The sequence below is a fragment of the Macrotis lagotis genome, chromosome 1 (genome assembly GCF_037893015.1).
Source record: "Macrotis lagotis isolate mMagLag1 chromosome 1, bilby.v1.9.chrom.fasta, whole genome shotgun sequence".
Classification (NCBI taxonomy): Eukaryota; Metazoa; Chordata; class Mammalia; order Peramelemorphia; family Peramelidae; genus Macrotis; species Macrotis lagotis.
In genome coordinates, this window is record NC_133658.1 from 854,267,558 (window position 1) to 854,285,356 (window position 17,799).

Consider the following 17,799-nt stretch of genomic DNA (forward strand, 5'->3'; position numbering starts at 1 on the left):
GAACTTGGGGTCAGAAATACCAGAGTTTGGGGTGGCTAGGCGGCACAGTGGATAGAGCACTGGCCTTGGAGTCAGGAGTACCTGAGTTCAAATCCGGCCTCAGACACTTAATAATGACCTAGCCATGTGGCCTTGGGCAAGCCACTTAACCCCATTGCCTTGTAAAAACTAAAAAAAAAAAATACCAGAGTTTAAATCCTGCCTCAGACAGTTAGTTACTTTGTGATCCTGGATAAGTTACTTCCCTCTGTTGGGCTCAGTTTCCTCAACTAAAATGGAGGGGCAGCTTGGCCTTAATTGTTCTTAAGATTTTTTCCAACTCTGAATCTATGATACTGAAAGATCTATGAACATTCAGCCGAGAGGGGATGGAGGAGGGGGGCTGGACTAGGCTGGGGGCCGAGGGATGGAGAGGAGAGAATAAATTCTAGACATGTTTTGGAGTATGGCCTGGCACCTGGTTGGAGGGACAGGGATGTGGAGGAGAGGAAGGAGGACTGAATGACTGAGTTTTCAAATCTGGGGGAGTGGGAGGGAAATGGTAACACCAACAAACACAGGGAACTTAGGAATGGGGGTAGGTTCGGGGTGGAGGGGGGACGATGACGAATTCGGTTTTAAACATATTGAATTTGAAGTGTGGGTAGCAAAGCTCTGATTCAATCTATCCAAAGCAAGAGTGGGTGGGGGGCTGGCAGGAGATGATCACACTGCCAGGAGAGAGTAGGCACTCAGCATTCTGCCGGAGCCATGATGGGGAGGGGGCCAGACAACATGCCAAGCAAGGATCAGCTGAAGGAATGAAGACTTGGGAGGCGGGGTGCCAATTTAGCTTCAAGTCTTCAAGTATCTGACTGTCGCGTGGTTCTGGGATAAGACTTATCCTACTCGGCCCCGGAGAGTAGAAATGGAATAACCAAAAGAAGTGGCAGAGAAGTGGTTATCAGTTTGATATAAGGAACAACTTCCTAACAACTAGAACTGTCTAAAAACAGAATGAATTGTTTTGCAAGGTAGTGAGCTCCTTATCATCAGAGGTGTCCAAGAAAGGGTTGAATGACCATTCACTGGAATGTTGCATTGGGGAGTCATGCTCAGGAACAGCCTACAGCAGTGGCCTCTCAGGTCTTTTCCAAGTCAGATTCTAGGATTTTATAAATGAAGGAAGGAAGAGCCTCACAATCTCAGTGACGGGTTAACCAGCCTTCCCAGTAGAAACCAGTGTAATTATTGAAGCAGGTGCTCTCCGGCTGGCTGTCCTCTCCTCTTGAGGAAGATTTCAAAGCACAATGATGACCTTTATCAACAATGTATTTTTAGGTATCCAGTACTTGGGAGGCCCTGAGGGCCTATAGAGGGACAAGCCTGGATGTAAGGACCAGGCCTCCAAGGAGGGGGGCCCCCGGCTTTGACCCCTGCTTCCAGGAATCAATTAGGTATTCAATTATAATAACCACTGAAATTTCCATAGCCCTGAGAGTTTATAAAACATCTTCCTCCCAAAGTTGATGTCAAAGTGGGGTTAGGGGTGAGCCCTAGATTCCCCCCATCCTCTGATGCAGTAGGACTGCCAGTCAGAGAGGCTGAGGACATGGGGGCTGTGTGTCCTCACTGAACTTCTCTATCTCTGGGTTCTTTGCCTGCAGCCTAATTTATTTTGGGCTCAGTCAAACGCTGCCAGGGCCTTTTGGGCTCTTGGGACTGCAGGGCTCAAGAACTTCCCACTCAAAGATAGGAAGAGAAATAGGAAGATGATGTTATCCTGCTATGTTTGGACTCCTCCTGTTTCTTTCCTTCCTAGCTTTCCTCTCTCCCTCTTCATCACTCTATCCCACCATCCCTCCTCATTCCCCTCTGTCTCTACCTGTAGGGACAGCCCAGTCACTCACGTGCTTCACCTCCCGATCCCGCCACTCTGCCAGCTCCTGGGAGGCCAGCTCGGTGGCACTCATTCGAACCAGGCCCTGAGGGGTGATGTCTCCTCGGATCACCTGGAGGAATAGGTCCTGCAAGCACCAAAGGCCACCACGATCTTACCTAACCCCAGATACCCACTTCTCACAAAACTCCAGATGGTGAGGGGTTGGAGGGTGGAGGGGTAGAGGGGACTTGTCTGAGGTCATACGACCTCCCTTCCCCTTCCAAATGATGACCCTGGATCACTCCTTCTTTATCTCCTCTTCACCTCCCTCTCTTCCAGCCCCAGCTCACCTTGTTCTTGGGATCTCTCAGGTTGAACACCAGGCTTCGGTATTTGGTCTTGTAGCGGTAGTCAGTGCATTGCATGAGTTCAAATATGGCAGCCTCAATGTTGGCAGCAATGCCCCTCACAGCCTCCTCGTCCACAGTCAGGTTAGTAGGCTCCTGCAGCCTGGGAGAGACAGAGGCCACAGGTGGAAGAGACCAGGCAGAGCCCCAACTGGGGGGATTTAGGCTGATGTTTTATCAATAAGGCCAACTGCTCACACAATTGGATTAGACTCCAGAGGCCACCAAGCCCAAGCCCCTCATTTTATAAATGAGAAACTAAGACCTAGGGCAGCCAAGGATCTGGCCCAAGGTCATGCAGTTGGCAAACAGCAGAACTTGCCCTCTCCCAGGCCTTCTGTCCCCTCTAGAGCAGAACCTGGCTGGCAGGATGTGCACTGTGAGAATTTACTTCAAACTTGGGTTTCCTTACTCCAAACCCTGGGTTTGTCCCCTAAACCACACTATCTTATTAGACCAGTGTCTCCACTAGGGATTCTCAAATAGCAGGCTACTCCCCAAGACTAGATAACCTCAGTCATTTAAGAAACCTGGACAAGTTCCAGACCTTTGTAGTAAGATGAGCAGAATACCACATGTTACTGATAATCTTGAGATGATGTGGACATAACTTTGAAGTTTTAGAGATAACTTTGAGAGGATTTAGGTATGTTAACAAACTGACCAAGTGGCACAAATAAGAATGTCTGTTTTCCTATAAATCCCTATAAAAATAAAGACCCCAACTCCTGTCCCTGAGCTTTCTTCCCTCTCCACTGGGTCCATGTGACCCTGTGCTCTCAAATCTAATCCACAGTCACAGGGTTGATGGTTTCTGCTTCTTCCCTTCCCCATCCTCTTCCTCATGCTACCTGTCTTCTTTTGCCCTCCCAATTCCTGCCTCCCTATGCCATCCCCCCACATCTTTTCATTCTGCCATCTGTCTCTGTACCCCTTTAGCTCTTATGTGCCTTATTCATGTGGCCTGTGTCCCTTCTCCCCACCCAGTGAGTCCTCAAAGAACCAGGAGTGTCTGCCTCCATTTCATCATTTCATAAATGCACGGAAAGGTCCCTGTTTCCCCTTCTCTAAAGTGAGGGATTGGTTGAGATGATCTCTAAGGTTCCATACAACTCTAACCTTCTGCGACTTTGCAACCAAAACTAGCAGGGAAACTGAGGCCAACCTCAGACTGTTGGGGTCTCAACAGGGAGATCAATAAGGGGCCTCACCGTTTCAAGAGCACCTCCCTCAGGGACTCGGCCACAGCACTGCGCACCTGTGCCCCCGAGAGCTGCAGGGAAGGGCCTGGCACAGACAGCGGCTTCTCCTTGGGCGGCCGTCTCTTTTGCTCCCTCACCTTGGGCTCAGCTGAAAGTCGAAGAGAAGGGTTTAGCCCTCCAGGCTAAGGGAGCCCCTGGTCTTGGGCACTTAGGGAGGGCTAGGGGCAGATTCCATGAAGAACTGCAGGCCCTTGATCAGTGAAGACCACACCAGGTGAAGCACACAAGAGCCCCGGCCGGCTTTCAGAGGACCTGGGCACACCATCTCCTGACCCTTCTTAGATCCTTCCAAGAAGAGGATTTCTTCCTTTGTGAAATGGGTGTCTTTGTATTTGTACTCTGAACAGAGCTGTGACAAAAATGCTTTGCAACAGGAACCTTTGAAATTAGTCCAATACCCACATTTTACAAATGAGTAAACTGAGGCTGGGAGAAGATAAGTGACTTGCTCAAGCTCATTTGACTAGAAAGAGTCAAAATTTGAACCAAGATCTTCTGTTTCCAAATGCTGAGCTACTATCTCACCTTACCTCTTTTTAAAAAGATGTTCCTATTACTCATTCTCTGGCATCCAGTGCCACTCGGATGGGAGCCCTCACCCCCAAAGGCAGGGGTCAATGAAGTAATGAGAAGCCCACTGGCTCTTACGCATGCCTGGCTTGGGTCTTCCCCCACCCTTTTCAACAGGGAGCAGGACAGCAGCCCCAGAAGCCCTTGTATTTCATAGAGGGACAAGGAAGAAATCGAAGGTGTGACCCACTACTCTTCCCTGTCCTTAGCCCATCAGCTCTTTGAGGAGGAGGGAAGGAATGGGAGCCTCCTTTCTCCTACCTGCTCAACATCTCCTGGAGGAAGGAGAGTCCTATTCCTCCAGTCTTCCTTAGTACAGAATGCTGAGCTTCCTGGTGGAAACTGCCTCCGAACAAGGGATGGTACAATAATAGTGTTTCTCTAGGACAGTCCCTGGGTCTGGCCCACAGAGTTTGGACCAAACCTGGTAAGGAAGCTACTGTGAGAGAGCCAGAAGGGACCATAGAGACCATCTAGTCCAACCTGTTCATTTTACAGTTGGGGAAACTGAGTCCTGAGAGGTGAAGAAGAGAGGGAAACCACATGGCACTGTGGTGACTCTAGGGTGCTATATTTGGAGCAAGAGACCCAGATTCAGTACTCAGCACTGTCAATCTCCTCATCTGCAGAATGAAGAGGGTTAGACCAATACTAATGGCATAGATTTACTTAGGAGAATGCTTTACAACATGGTCTTACAACAATCCAATAAGAGAGGTGCTATCTTTATTCCCATTTTACAGATGAGGAGATTGAGGCTGAGAGAGGTGGAATGTCCTGTCCAGAGTCACATAGCTAGTAAATGTATGAGGCAAGATTTGAACTCAGGTCTTCCTTCCTCTAGGTCCAGTACTCTATCTGCTCTGAGACCTAGCTACCCAGATGGTCTGACGTCAGCTCTACATCCTATGAAGTGAGGTATCCAAGCTCTCATTTACACCACACCCTTCAAGCAGGTCACTCACTGGTGTCAGGGCCTGATCACCAGACCTGGACACACAGACTTACCTGGGTTCAGGGACTTCTCAGCAGGCAAGGGCCCAGAGGTTCTGCCCAGCTGGGAGAGTGGCTTCTTCTCCCCTTCATTGGAGGTATCTTTGGTTGCCTTTGGAATCATCCATCAGAGCAGAGAAGAATGGAAAGAGAGAAGGATTTAGTGAGCAAAGACTCCACAGAGAATGTAGGGAAGGGGAAGAAAGGGGGCTGAGGCCAGGGGAAGGGGCTGAACTGACTCCTACCCCAGATACCGAGTCCATTCTCCTTTCCATCATCATCCATTTATTCAAGGAGCATTTAAGAAACACCTACTTGGGAAGGTCCTGGAGACTGATAGACAATTATTAAAACTATCATCTACTTTGTGTGTGCTCAGGGAGCTCAGGGGCCCTCCCGAAGGTTGGAGCTATGTCCCTGCACACACCTTCTTCCATTTATATCCTCTCTTTCCCCCTTTCCAGTCATAGCAGCACAGGACCTTAGCAAGGAGGAGCCCACTCCTCTCTGAGGCAGCCCATTCCACTCTGGGATCTCTCCAAAAGAACCTGCCAAACTTCCACACACTGCCCCCCAGGACCAAGCAGACCAAACTTAATCCTTTTTCCAAGTCACCTTCCTTTTACAAGTCAAACTCCTAAAGAAAGACTGTCTACATGCACTGCCTTGACTCTCTTACTTCCCATATCCTTCTTCTCAGCCCCTTGCAATCTATCTTGCTTCCCTACTATTGGTCTGAAACTGCTATCTCTAAGGTCATCAGTGGTCTCTTTATTGATAAATGTATTGAATTAAAAAAAAGTGATTCTAGCCTTCTCCCTGAGTCTTCTCTTCCTATTAATACATTCTTACTTTCCTCAACTTATTCTTCTTATGCATAGTTTCTAGGGCCCTAGACATTCTCCTTTGGATTGCCTCCAGTTTGTCAATGCCCTAAGTAAGTTATTAACCCCAGAATGGAAGAGGATGCTCCAGATATGATAGGACCAGACCTGTATGGAATGACACTCATCACCTCCCTCTTCTGGATTACCTGCTTCCCATACAAGAAGCAAATGAGATTTTAGGTCATACTAGTGAACATGCAGTCCACTTAGAGTCCTAGATCTTTTCATATGGACTGTTGTCTATCCTTATCTTTCCCATCCTATTCTTGTGCAGTTGACTTTTTGAGCCCAAGTGTAGGACTTTACTTTTATCCCTACAATATTCTACCATCCTTTCCATAGTTTCCAAAGGCCTCCCCCCCGGAGTCTCAGATCCTTCTTTTTACTTTGGAACCCTCCCACCACCTTGGGACCCACCCAAAGTGGGAGGCATGAGAGATTTCCAAGAAACATCATTAAAAACTTATGGTTCAGCTTCCACATTTAGAGAGTTTCAAATAGAGGCAGTGACTCTCCACATCACCCAGGGATTTGGGGGTTAATCCAGGGCTCAGACCTGGCCTCTGGCCTTCCTGCTCGCAGCTCTTTATAGGTGACTCCAACACACCCTGTGTTCGAGCTGGGGTACATTATAACAGCACAGTTGAGTAGTTTTTCTGTTGCCCCATTAGGAGGCCTCAGTGGGATGCTGGTGAGGTCAGGGCTGCTCCTTTCTTGTCAACTTTCTCACCATCAACTTTGATCAATGTATACCCATGGAAACAACATAAAGACTAACAGACTACCTTCTGTGGAGGGGGGGAGGGAAGTAAGAATAGGGGAAAAACTGTAAAACTCAAAATAAATAGACTTTCTCACCAGCTACGTCCTCCTCTCCTGCTCCAAGTCCACCACATACTCCAACTCAGTCCTCACTGCTTCACTCCAATCCTTTTCTCCTGCCTGGATCGCCACCATTGCATACCTCATAAAATATCTGCTCACAGCCTCCTTTTCTCTTCTATTTCTCTGATTCATGCTTCATTGAATGAATGAAAGTCCTGATCCATCTGGGAAGCTCCCTCTCCTGCCACTTCTTTCAGGACCACCCCCTATCTTTCTCTCCTCACAGACTGATTTCATCCTTGAACCCTTGAATCTTCCTCTACCATCTCTTCCTTGGCATGGCCTATTAAGCATTCTCTCTTGACCTAACTTACATTTCTCTTTATCCCAACTCCTCTTCTGCCCCTGACCTTGCCATCCCCTTAAGCTATTGCTCTATCTTCATCTCCCTTTTACAAGTCAAACAAAGACTGTCTAAACTCATCGCTGGATTTTCTTTTCTTCCAGGCCCTTGTTAGCACCTTCCTTCTCTACTATTGGGTTGAAACTGTTATCTCTAAGGCCATCAATGATTGCTTTACTGATAAATACAACTTCTTTTCTCAGTCCATGCCTTTCTTTACCTTTGGGCAACATAGGACACCACTACTCACTCCCCTCTTCCCTTCAATCTCATGATGCTGCTCTGTCCTGGTTTTCTTCCCCATTGGGACCCAGTTTTTCTCAGTCTTCTTTATGGTTCATGCTATACCCTCCCTCTTGGGAATCTCATTAGCTCCCACTTGATGTGATTAACTCCCAGATCTACAGATCCAGTCTTCCTCTGAATTCCAGTCCTGTATCTCTGGACATTTCCACCTGAAGCACAGTGCACTGACTTTCCCCCTGGACTTCCTTCTGCTTCTCACTTCCTCTTTTTCTGATAAAAGTCCTTCTACCGGTCCTCTGATCAGCAGTTTCATAGTCTTGGAATTGTTACTGATTTTTCCCTCTTCTCCACCACTGGGATCTAGTCAGTTGTCAGGTCTTCTTTATTCTCTCTCTAAAATATCTCACACATTCATTCCCTTCTCCCTACTCACAAGACAACCAGGGTCATCTCCAGTTGTCCTCATCCACATCTGATCATTGGACCCAAATGAAGGAGAAAGTGAGACTGGCCACTTAGCACAGCCCCACCCTCCCAAACTAATCCATGTGCCTGTCATAGCATCACCTCCCTGGTGTCATAGTCTTCTTTAAGAACGAAGGACAAACGACAACTCACAAGACAACTGTCCTCTTCCAATCAACCAATTAGTATTTATTATACTACCTGCCAGGCACTGTCCTAAGTGGGAGGATGCAAAGAAGGGCAGCATTATGCCAACAACCTCTCTACAGGATGAGAGCTGGAGGGAAGACTGAAATGCAGGAGGCCTGAGAAGGTTTCTTGAAGGTCTCTGCACCCCCACTCCCCTGGGACAATAACAGCATACGTCTCCCCATCCAGTTTTGTCCTCTTTAACCCCCAAAGAAGTCTCTGCATGGATCTGATCAGGTCAGTCCCAAGTTCAGGAAGTTTCCCAAGTGTCCCAATGGCCTTTAGGATCAAACACAAGTTCCTGGGTTTCTGAAATAATCTCAATCTGGCTTCTGCCCACCTCCCTAGGCTGAGTGCGTATTCCTCCCCCTTGTGCATTCTCATCACCAGCCAAATTGGTTGACTCAATACTTCCTACCCACAGCAGCCCCTCTCCCACTCCCAGCCTTGGCACCAGCTGTCTCCACACCTCCAGAAAGCTCTCCTTCCTCCCCTTTGCCCCTTCAATGCCCCAGCTCCCTCAAGGTTCCCTGCCAGGGTCACCTCCTACTTCCCTGACATCACCACTTCTTTCCTTCCTGCCTCCCACCCCCCAAACCCTCTGAAATGCACTGATGTACTGAGCCTACAGTGCCATCTCCCTCTAGTAGAATGGAAGTTCCTTGAAGGTAGGGACTCTTCTGACGTCTGGCACCCAGCACACTGCGTGACATTACAGGCCTTTGAGAAATGCTTGTCCATTGACCACACAAAGGAAACTCTAATCCAACTAGGCCTGAACAATAACCACTCCTCTACAAACATTTCTGATACCTCTTGTGACAGGGAGCTCACCATCTTCCACAGAACCCAACTCTTATTTTTGGATAGACCCTTTGTGGTTCCCAGTTCTGCCTACTGACACCAGGGAAAAATAATCCAATATCTCTTCCACACAAGGACCTTTTAGTTACTTAAAATACTATGCTTCTTTCCTTCCTGAGTCTTATCTTCTTCAAAATAATAATAATAACATTAATGTTTACATTAATAGGAATAGTACCGGGGTGGATAGAGCACTGGCCATGGAGTCAGGAGTACCTGAGTTCAAATCCAGCCTCAGACACTTAATAATTACCTAACCGTGTGACCTTGAAAACTAAAAAAAAAAAATACTAATAGTATCTACTAGTACCAGGACTGTCCCAGGTCATTTTCAAATGCTACTAAGCCTCACAACCACCCTGAGAGGTGGGTACTGTTATTATCCCCATTTTACAGATGGAGAAACCAAGGCAGACAGTAGTAAAATGGCATGGCCAAGGTCCTACAGCTTCTAAGTCCTCAGCCTGGATTGGAGCAGCCATCTTCCTGATGCCAGGCCCTTCCACAGAGCATGTTTGTCAGGTTCCTGGACCACCTTGGCTATCTTATTCTGGCTGTCCTCTCATTTGTCACCATCCTTCTTATAATACTCTAGACACTGTCTCTTGATGGCAGACTCAGAGGACTCAGTCCCGTGAACCCTCAGCTTTGAATCAGAAAACCTTCATTACATCTATGTGTTGGGCAGGATGCCAGACACTTATTGCTGTTTGGTCATTTTTCACTCGTGTCTGACTCTCCATGACCCTATTTGAAGTTTTCTTGGCAGAGATATTGGAGTAGTTTGCCTTTTCCTTCTCTATCTCATTTTACAGAAGAGGAAACTGAGGCAAACAGGGTGAAGTGACTTGCCCAGGATCACAAGGCCAGTGTCTGAGGCTGGATTCAGGAAGATGAGCCCTCCTGACTCCAGGTCCAGAGCTCAATGTCACAAATCTGGATAAAAGACAAGGAGCTAACACTCCATTTATAAAGAGGCATACTGAAGCCTTTCTAACAAGTGGAACTGTCCCCAAGTGGATGGGCTTCCTTGAGAGGGCAGGGGGTTCATTCTCATGGCATGCAGGTCTTCAAGCTTGCAGAGGTACCAGGGGAACTCAAGGAATGGCCACTGAGTCCTTCCCAAGTCAGAGCTTCTATAAGCAAGTCCCCTTTCAAGGATGTGGCCCAGTTTTCTACAACCACCCTGTAGGATGGGCATGTAGCTCTCCAGACTCTCTCTCTTTGCCTCCAGACATCAATTGTGTGAGTCACTGGAGTTGACCACCTCCTCCCCGTCCCTGGTTCTGGTGGTTACCCTCTCCTCCCTAGGTTGCCAGCCCCATGGGAGCTCCTGTTCACCTTCCAAGAGCAGAGGCAATCAAGTCTCCTCATTTCCATTTTACAGACAAACAGTTCTCTTATTAGACCCGTGATTCCACCAACCCAGGGGGCATCCTGGGAGGCCCCTCCTCTACCAATACAGATCAGTGCCCGTTCTGCCTCTTAAGAGTTGGAGAGGCCTGCTGGAAGTACTAAGAGGCTGAGGCACTTGCCAAGGGCCTGGACTTGAACCCAGAGCCTCTTGTCTCCAAAGGCAGCTGGCTTTCTCTCTCCCTGCTCTGTAGGGAGATCAGGACTCAGAAAGGTCAAGTGACTTGCCCAGGGTCATGCAGCTACTAAGTGGAACCTGGGTCTCCCAACTCTTTTCAGGGTTCTTGTGACTGTGCTGTCTCCCTGGACTCATCTGATAATTCCTTTGTGTGAAATCAGTTCCAGGGAATGACCTCTTCTCTCACTCAGAAAATTCGTTCTAATTTTTATAATTTATTTTAAAGATCTCATTGTCAAAATTTAAGAGGGGAGGTGAATGGGAAAGGTAAATTTTTATTCATTGAAAAATATAAAATAAAAAATTTTAAATGATCTCATTGTGGTTAGCTTACTGTGAGCAAAGGAATGAATGAATGAACGAGTCCAAGAAAAAGTATTCAAGTAGTCAAATCAATCAACCAGTATTTATCACGTCTTGTATTATGGAGGCTATATTCAGCCTTTGATCAAAAGCAATATAATTCTGAGCTGGGCCTGGATTGTGCAAGAAGGATTCCTGCCTCTCCTGTTCCCCTCCAGTGGTCTTGGGCCCCTCATGCCTCACTGTCTACCTCCCATGACTTGACAAGCCCAAGCAGAGGGAAAGGCCATCCCTGGGGGCAGCTGCAATGGGAGACTTTGGCAATTCCAAATCCGCCCCGATACAGGCGAGTAGACAGACTTCAAATTGGCTTGCTGATCGGTCAGGCGTGCCCCTACAGATCAGGGAGAGGAGTTGAGCCACAGTCTCCTTCCCAGCCCCCCTGGCCTACTGGGCTTCTAGAAACAAGTCAACTGATCTCTGGCTCCAGATATATCCACCACCAATACAACGCATATACCTGCCACCTGACCCAGAACAGAAACCTCCAGGGACCAATGGGTAGAATTTGAGGACCTTGGGCTCAGTTAACTCCTATCTTGCCAATTCAATTCCATAAACATTTATTGCCATCTATGCGGAAGGCAGGTGATTAACAAGTGTGGGGCAGGTGGGATTTTGCTATAAGGGATCAAAATGGGGAGAAGATGCTTCTCCAGTCTGTGGTATGGTATTACTGTGTACTCCCACAAGATTCTGCCAATGTGGGCCCCTTCTCCTGGAGCCAACTTCCTCCATTCCCTTAGAGATATCCCCTTCCCACAAGTGTTTGTGTCCCAGGTGAAGAAATTTTTGTTTTTGTTCTGGTGTAAGGGACCACCCCAGGCACAGTCAGTTCCACAAAGGCTCCTGGGAACAACTGAGACATCTGTCCAGCTAGCTGGCACACAGTAGGTGCTTCCTCTGCCTCCCTCCACCCCCACCCCCCACATACACATCTCACCTTCCCCAAGAACTGGGTGTTTGGGGACAGATGAGGCCAGCAGTTCTGGGGACAGTATCCTCCTGCCACTGCAGTAAGATGAAGCGGCCAACACTGGACTCAGGGGCAGGAGACCTTCTGTGCAAGCTCAGCTTTGCCACCTATCAGCTGTGTGGTCTTGGACAAGACACTTTTTTCCAGATATGGTGATATTCTGAATGACCACCTCTCAAGGCTGCTGTGAGCAACCTAGCACATTCTTCAGGTTTTAGAGGAGTGGAAGTTGCTACCAAATGTGCTGGGGGGGGTTCTTTCCTCAGTTCCCCCCAATGTGTCTATTTTTCCTGCTTGAGAGCTCCGTCCTGCCTGTGTCCAACAAGACCATCTAACTCCCTTCACGTTTCAGATCCAAGAGGCCCCCCCGCCCTCTGCTGGGCTCCCCAAGAGGGCTTGTTTTCTTCCCAAAGTCAGGAGGGGTGTGACCAGCCAGCCAGGAATACCATTGATGTCTCTACCTAGTGAGTCTTTGGCTAAGGCTATATCCTCCTTTCCTCCCCTTCATTGGCTATTGAAGTCCAACAGAAATACCATCTCTTCCTAAAGCTTATCCAGAGCCGTCATTGGGTGTGTTTGTCTCATTTCCCTAACAGATTGGAAGCTCCAGCCAGCCAGGGCCCGTGCCCTTTCTAAGCTCTCTACATTCCCTAGCACAGCGCTATGCAGTGGTTACCTGATAACTATGGGAAGGACAGAAAGAAGGGAAAGAGAGAAAGGAAAGGGGAAAAGGCGGGGGGGGGAATGGGAAAAGGGAAAAAGAGAAGACTTCTGAGTGTGGTGGTCAGTAAGCAGCTATGGCCCCTCCCCAACAAGCAGTGACTTCGCACCACTGGGAGGACTCCAAACCTCAGGGTCACAGAGTCAAAGAGCCATTATCAGTTATCAGATGTCAGACAGCTCAATTCAATCTTTTTAAGAACAGGGATATGGGAAGGAGTTGAGAATTGTCCCTGTGTTGCAGGAGACCTGGGATGGGACTCTGTGGAATTTCCAGATGGTGGACATGACTGGGCCCTGGTGAACTTGAGGGCTAGTGGACTGCAGCCCATCAATGTGTGCTGAGGAGGCTGCTCTGGGAGTCCAGGACCTGGTGCTCCCCTGAGACAAACACACCAGGAGGAGGAGGAGGAGGAGGGAGGGAGGGCATGTAAGCCATATCTTTGGGAAAGGGAAGAAAGCAAAGCTTCAATAAAAATCAAGATCTCATTATGGCAGCTTCATGCAGCTTTACAGATAGAGAGCAGACCATGGGCGCCTAGCCCTAGCCTTTCTCTGTCCAACAGATACCTTCCTCCTGGAGCTAGAAGGAGCCTTCACAGGGGGACAGTGTGGTCCAGTAGCAAGAGCACTGGGTTTGGAGTCAGAAGACCTGGTTTAAAAGTCTGACCTAGGAGCTATGTGATCTTGAGCAAGTCCCCTCTCCTCTCTGCACTTCAGTTTACCCAGAAGATAAGGTACAGGTTAATCTTTAAGATTCTTTTTCTCTCTGAATCTTATGATCCCACATGTGGATAGTCAAAAACAAAAAGAAAGAACCCAACCACATACAAGCTCTCTAGTTGGGTGTGGGTAGGCTGAGAGGGCCCCTGAGGTTCTGTGATCCTGAATCTGCTAAGCTCTTTATCCCCCTGAATGGCTGCTGTAACTTCCTCCCTTCATCCATCTATCCAGCCAGCCGGTCAGTCAGCCCCTCCAGCCCCCTTCCTGCTCTGACATTGCCTCCTCCCTCCAGGCCCCTCTCCCCTCTCACTGCATCCCCCTCCTCCAACACAAGAGAAAACAGACATGAGAACAGACAGACGCCCAGAGCAATATTTGTGAGGATAACAAAGAGCCCAGGAGAGTAGTTCTGGAGAAAAGGGCAGACAGCCCTTGATGAGGAAAAATGCCGGCCAGTTACTACAAATCAAATGTGAGGGGGGATGTCTGACCCTGGCAGGATCACAAAGCAGCATTAGTTCGCTGGGGCAAGGCCTGGGCAAGGGAAGTCAGGTACCTGGGCCCGGAGCACTGTGGTGGCAGCTCCCTTCACTCCAAAATGACTATAGTGCAACCTCGATCCAAGGGACTGGGGGCCTGGCAAGGCCATCAAGGGGAGAGGGGGGAAGGGGAGAGGAGGCCATAGACAGAGGCCCTCAAGGCTAGTCTCCTTGTTCTTACAGATAGGAAAACCTTGAGGGAATTGACTTTTCCAGGATCAAACAGATTCCAAATCCAGGCTCTTCCCTCTGTCCTAAACTGGGAGAGCTTGGAGATAATCTTGAGGAACTATCTCCAAATAACATGAGGTGTGGAGAAGTGAAAGGCCCTACCCCAAGCCCCAAAGCTGTAAGCTGCCAAACTGAGATTTGAACCCAAGTCTTGCTCCCCACTTAAGGTGCTCCTGAGGAAGGGAACACAGACCCACAGCCTGGGTCTGAAGGCAGAGCCCCTCACTACCCCTGGCTCTGCCCACTGAAGAAACATTCAATTTGGAGTAGAAGAAAAGGACTGTGAAACCTGTTGCTCTATTATTAATTACAATCCTGATCACATTCATTAGCCAGGAAAGCAATTATGTTAGCAATATTCATTAGCCAAGAAAGCGATTAATAAGGCAAATGTCTTCAGTTATTGATAAGGAAAAAAAAGAAAGCTATACACACAAAACCCACAGTGACAATAACCAGCAGCAGGCTGTTCCAGGATAAACAGATGAGCAAACAGATGGGAAAGGGCTTGTTCTCACAAAGTTGTGGGAGGCACGTGCTTTGGGAACTTTAAAACTCAACAAAAATGGGAATTCTTCATCTTTCCTGGCATTCAAGGCCCGGTATGTGCTTACATACCTTTCCAGGCTTCTTGAGCTACATGGAACCAGCCCTGCAGATTCCACCCAATCCATCCCCCATACCCCTGCCTCGGTCCCCTTTGCTCAGTCCATTACTCTAGGATGCTGTTCTAGATCCCTTCCAGGCAGTCCCAACCTTCCCTCCCAAATCTCAAATATCCCCAAGTAGCATGGAGCTTGTAATAAATATATGAGATATTGATTATACATTCCAGTTATCCCTGGGTATCTCCTAACCCTTACTAGACAGGGAACACTGGGAACACTCCTGAGAACTATGCCTTTCCTACAGAACCCAGCACAACGCTCCGGACACAAGAGGCAGCTCTTACAGGTTTCTTGAATTGAATTGAATTTGAATGGGAAGAAGAAAGGACTTGATAATAAATCAGCATGGGATCCCACCAAGAGACACAATGTCTAGTGGGTCACCTAAGGGACAAGGCCGGTCCATGCACACTAAAGCAGGGCCACCTACCCCTCTTTCCTGCTGCCGATTCTTGCTCCAACAAGAGGAAATCTGGGATGCTTGGGAAGGTGCCTCTGAGCTGGTTTCGGAGAGGTCCTCCAGTTCTTCCAACTGTGGTGGCTGTTTGGGCTCCCATGCTTGACTGACAGCCCCCAGAAGTCTGACTGAGGACCCAGACCCTAGCTGAAAGAAGAAAAAGACATGTGGGGAAGAGAGCCTTACAGGGATTTGCCCTTTCCAGGGGAGAGGGATCTTGGGTCACACAGACCAAACCCTAAATTCTCCCTTTTCCTAGACTGCTACCAAATACCAATCATTGAAGAATTAAAAACAAATAAAGCAAAAGTGCCCCAGGTTCTACATACCACATACCACATACCACATACCACACACCACACACACACACACACACACACACACACACACACACACTCACACACACACTCACACATACACTTTCAGGCCATTTCATTGCATCTTCTCCATCCACCCAAAACCAACTCTGGCCTGCTTCTCCCTGACATGGGGAGGGAAGACCTTGCCCCTGCCTGGCTGGTGACTAGAGGCAAGCTCCTTAACCTCCTGAGCCGCAGGCTTCCAAGACCCAGCCCTTGGTCCTGAGAAAATCCCTGTAATTGTCTCTCCATCAGGCTGGGAGCTCCTTCAGAACAAAGCCTTCTCTGTTCTGCCCCTGGATCTGATGGGCTGGATGACTGAGCTAGTGTGTTTTCTATTGCTCAGTTCTGCCACTAGCCCAGGAGGGGCTTCTCTGGGGTTAGAGCCAGGCCTGGCCACCCTGGTTCACACCGGCCCTGCCCCACCTACAGGACCCACCCAGGCTGGGTCAGGCCACTGAGGGAGGAGCCCTTTCCAATACTTCATTTCAATCTTTCCTGATTAGCACAAATCTGATTCCTGAAACAAAACTACCAGGATTTAGAGCTGGATAGGACCTCAGGGACTCCCTCAATCAAATCCTACATTTTACAGATGGTGGAATGAAGGCCCAGTAAGGTAAAGGGCCGCAGCTAAAGTCACACAGACGGGAAATAGCAGTCCTAGTCCTCTAAGGTCCTCTAAGCAAAGCACTGGATTTTGAGCCAGGAACCATGGGTTCAGATCCCAGGCTGCCACCCTGAAGCCGGGTGACTGGGCAGACCCCTTCTCTCTGAAATGAAGTGTCTGCCTTTGTAAAATACAAAGATAATCTCACCCATGGCCATCCCCTCTGTCCTTCCGCTCTGTAGCCTGTGTCTCCAAGTCGAGTGTTTTTTTCTGCCACACCACATTTTCTGCATCCCTAACAGCTTTCTGAAGGGCCTCCCAGAGAATCTTTAGATTTTGAGCTATGTCTGCATGGAGTATTTGGGGAAATCTGGGGCAGGCAGAGTTGGTATTTTTTTAAGCAATATGGCCCCAGAATAAAACACCCACTTCTGGCTCCTGTCTTTCTGCTCTCTCTGCCTCCACATTACCCCATGTGAACCTCAAGGTGCTATCCCATAAGCCCACCCAAGCCCAGCCTGAGTAAGGTGGGGAATAAAAGGCCAGCCCCCCCGCAGCAGGGCCAGCTTCCAGCAGGGGAGAGATCCCTCTGAGCTCAACTCAGCTCCTTCCTGGATCCCCATCCTCACCAGAGTACCAAGGAAACCCAGGTGCTGCATCCTGCCTCTCCTCTCCCTCCTTCCCAGTGGGCATACCTCCATCCAAGTGGCCAAGGGTTCTTACCTCTGGTTTCCCAACCTAAGGCCTGGCAATGAGCTCACCACAATCTTCTCATCAGTTTTGGGGAGATGTGAAGAGTACATAAGTGCTGGGAGGGTAGAGGGATAGTGGGGTGAGAGAGGAGCAGGAGGATAGAGTGAGGAGAGAGAAGGGGGGGATGGCTCAGGAAAGCAGCCATTATTGGGGTAGGGGCTGGAGAGGAGAAAAATAGAACTCAGGCAAAGGTGAGGGGAAGATCCCAAAGGTACCAAGGAGGGGATGAGACCCAGGAAGATCTAAGAAGGCCTCAGGGCACACTCTGCATGCCACCAAACCAACCAAGATTTCCCAGGAGCTCCCAGTGGCTTTGTCCCCCCACCCCCGCCCCAGACTACAAACAGGGTTTGAAAAATGGAACAAAGTAGGAAAATGATGAAAACAGGAAACCTACGTAACACACAAGTTTCACGCCATTTGGCAGGCGAGGCAATGTCCGCTCTTCCTCCTTGGAGAGAAAGAGAACAAACACAGAGATTACAATGCAGTCAGAAATAGCCCCTGTGAAACTAAGGGCTATGGACCCCGGACAGCAGCCTGGGCAGTGTGGCAGCCACAGAACTGCTCCTTCACCGGGGCCAGTAACAAGAAGCCAGAAGATGGTGGGCAGAGAGAGCCCTAGCACCAGCTCTGGAATCTGCTGGGAGTCCCAGGAGAGCCATCAGCTTCTCCAGCTCCAGTCCAGGAGAAAGATAAGGAGCAACCACTGGTTTTCCAACGTAAGAGCAGACATGCACAGGAAGGCAAAGACCAGGGTTCGACTTCTAACTCCAGACCTAACCGGCAGTGTGACCAGAGAGAAGTTATTTCTTATCATTTAAACCTGGTTTTCTC

At 48.8% G+C, this 17,799-nt stretch overlaps 1 protein-coding gene across 2 annotated transcripts in view; it reads right to left on the reverse strand.

The window, feature by feature from the left end:
• Positions 1 to 17,799, reverse strand: part of SPOCD1 (SPOC domain containing 1) — a 47,407-nt gene that overhangs the window by 6,945 nt on the left and 22,663 nt on the right. For both annotated transcript variants that reach the window (XM_074217680.1, XM_074217679.1), the window contains exons 3-8: positions 17,360 to 17,413; positions 15,214 to 15,387; positions 5,109 to 5,205; positions 3,480 to 3,618; positions 2,212 to 2,371; positions 1,890 to 2,006 (exon numbers count right to left, since the gene is read on the reverse strand). In XM_074217680.1, coding sequence (XP_074073781.1) covers positions 1,890 to 2,006; positions 2,212 to 2,371; positions 3,480 to 3,618; positions 5,109 to 5,205; positions 15,214 to 15,387; positions 17,360 to 17,413 — 741 coding nt within the window. The remainder of the gene's footprint in view (positions 1 to 1,889; positions 2,007 to 2,211; positions 2,372 to 3,479; positions 3,619 to 5,108; positions 5,206 to 15,213; positions 15,388 to 17,359; positions 17,414 to 17,799) is intronic.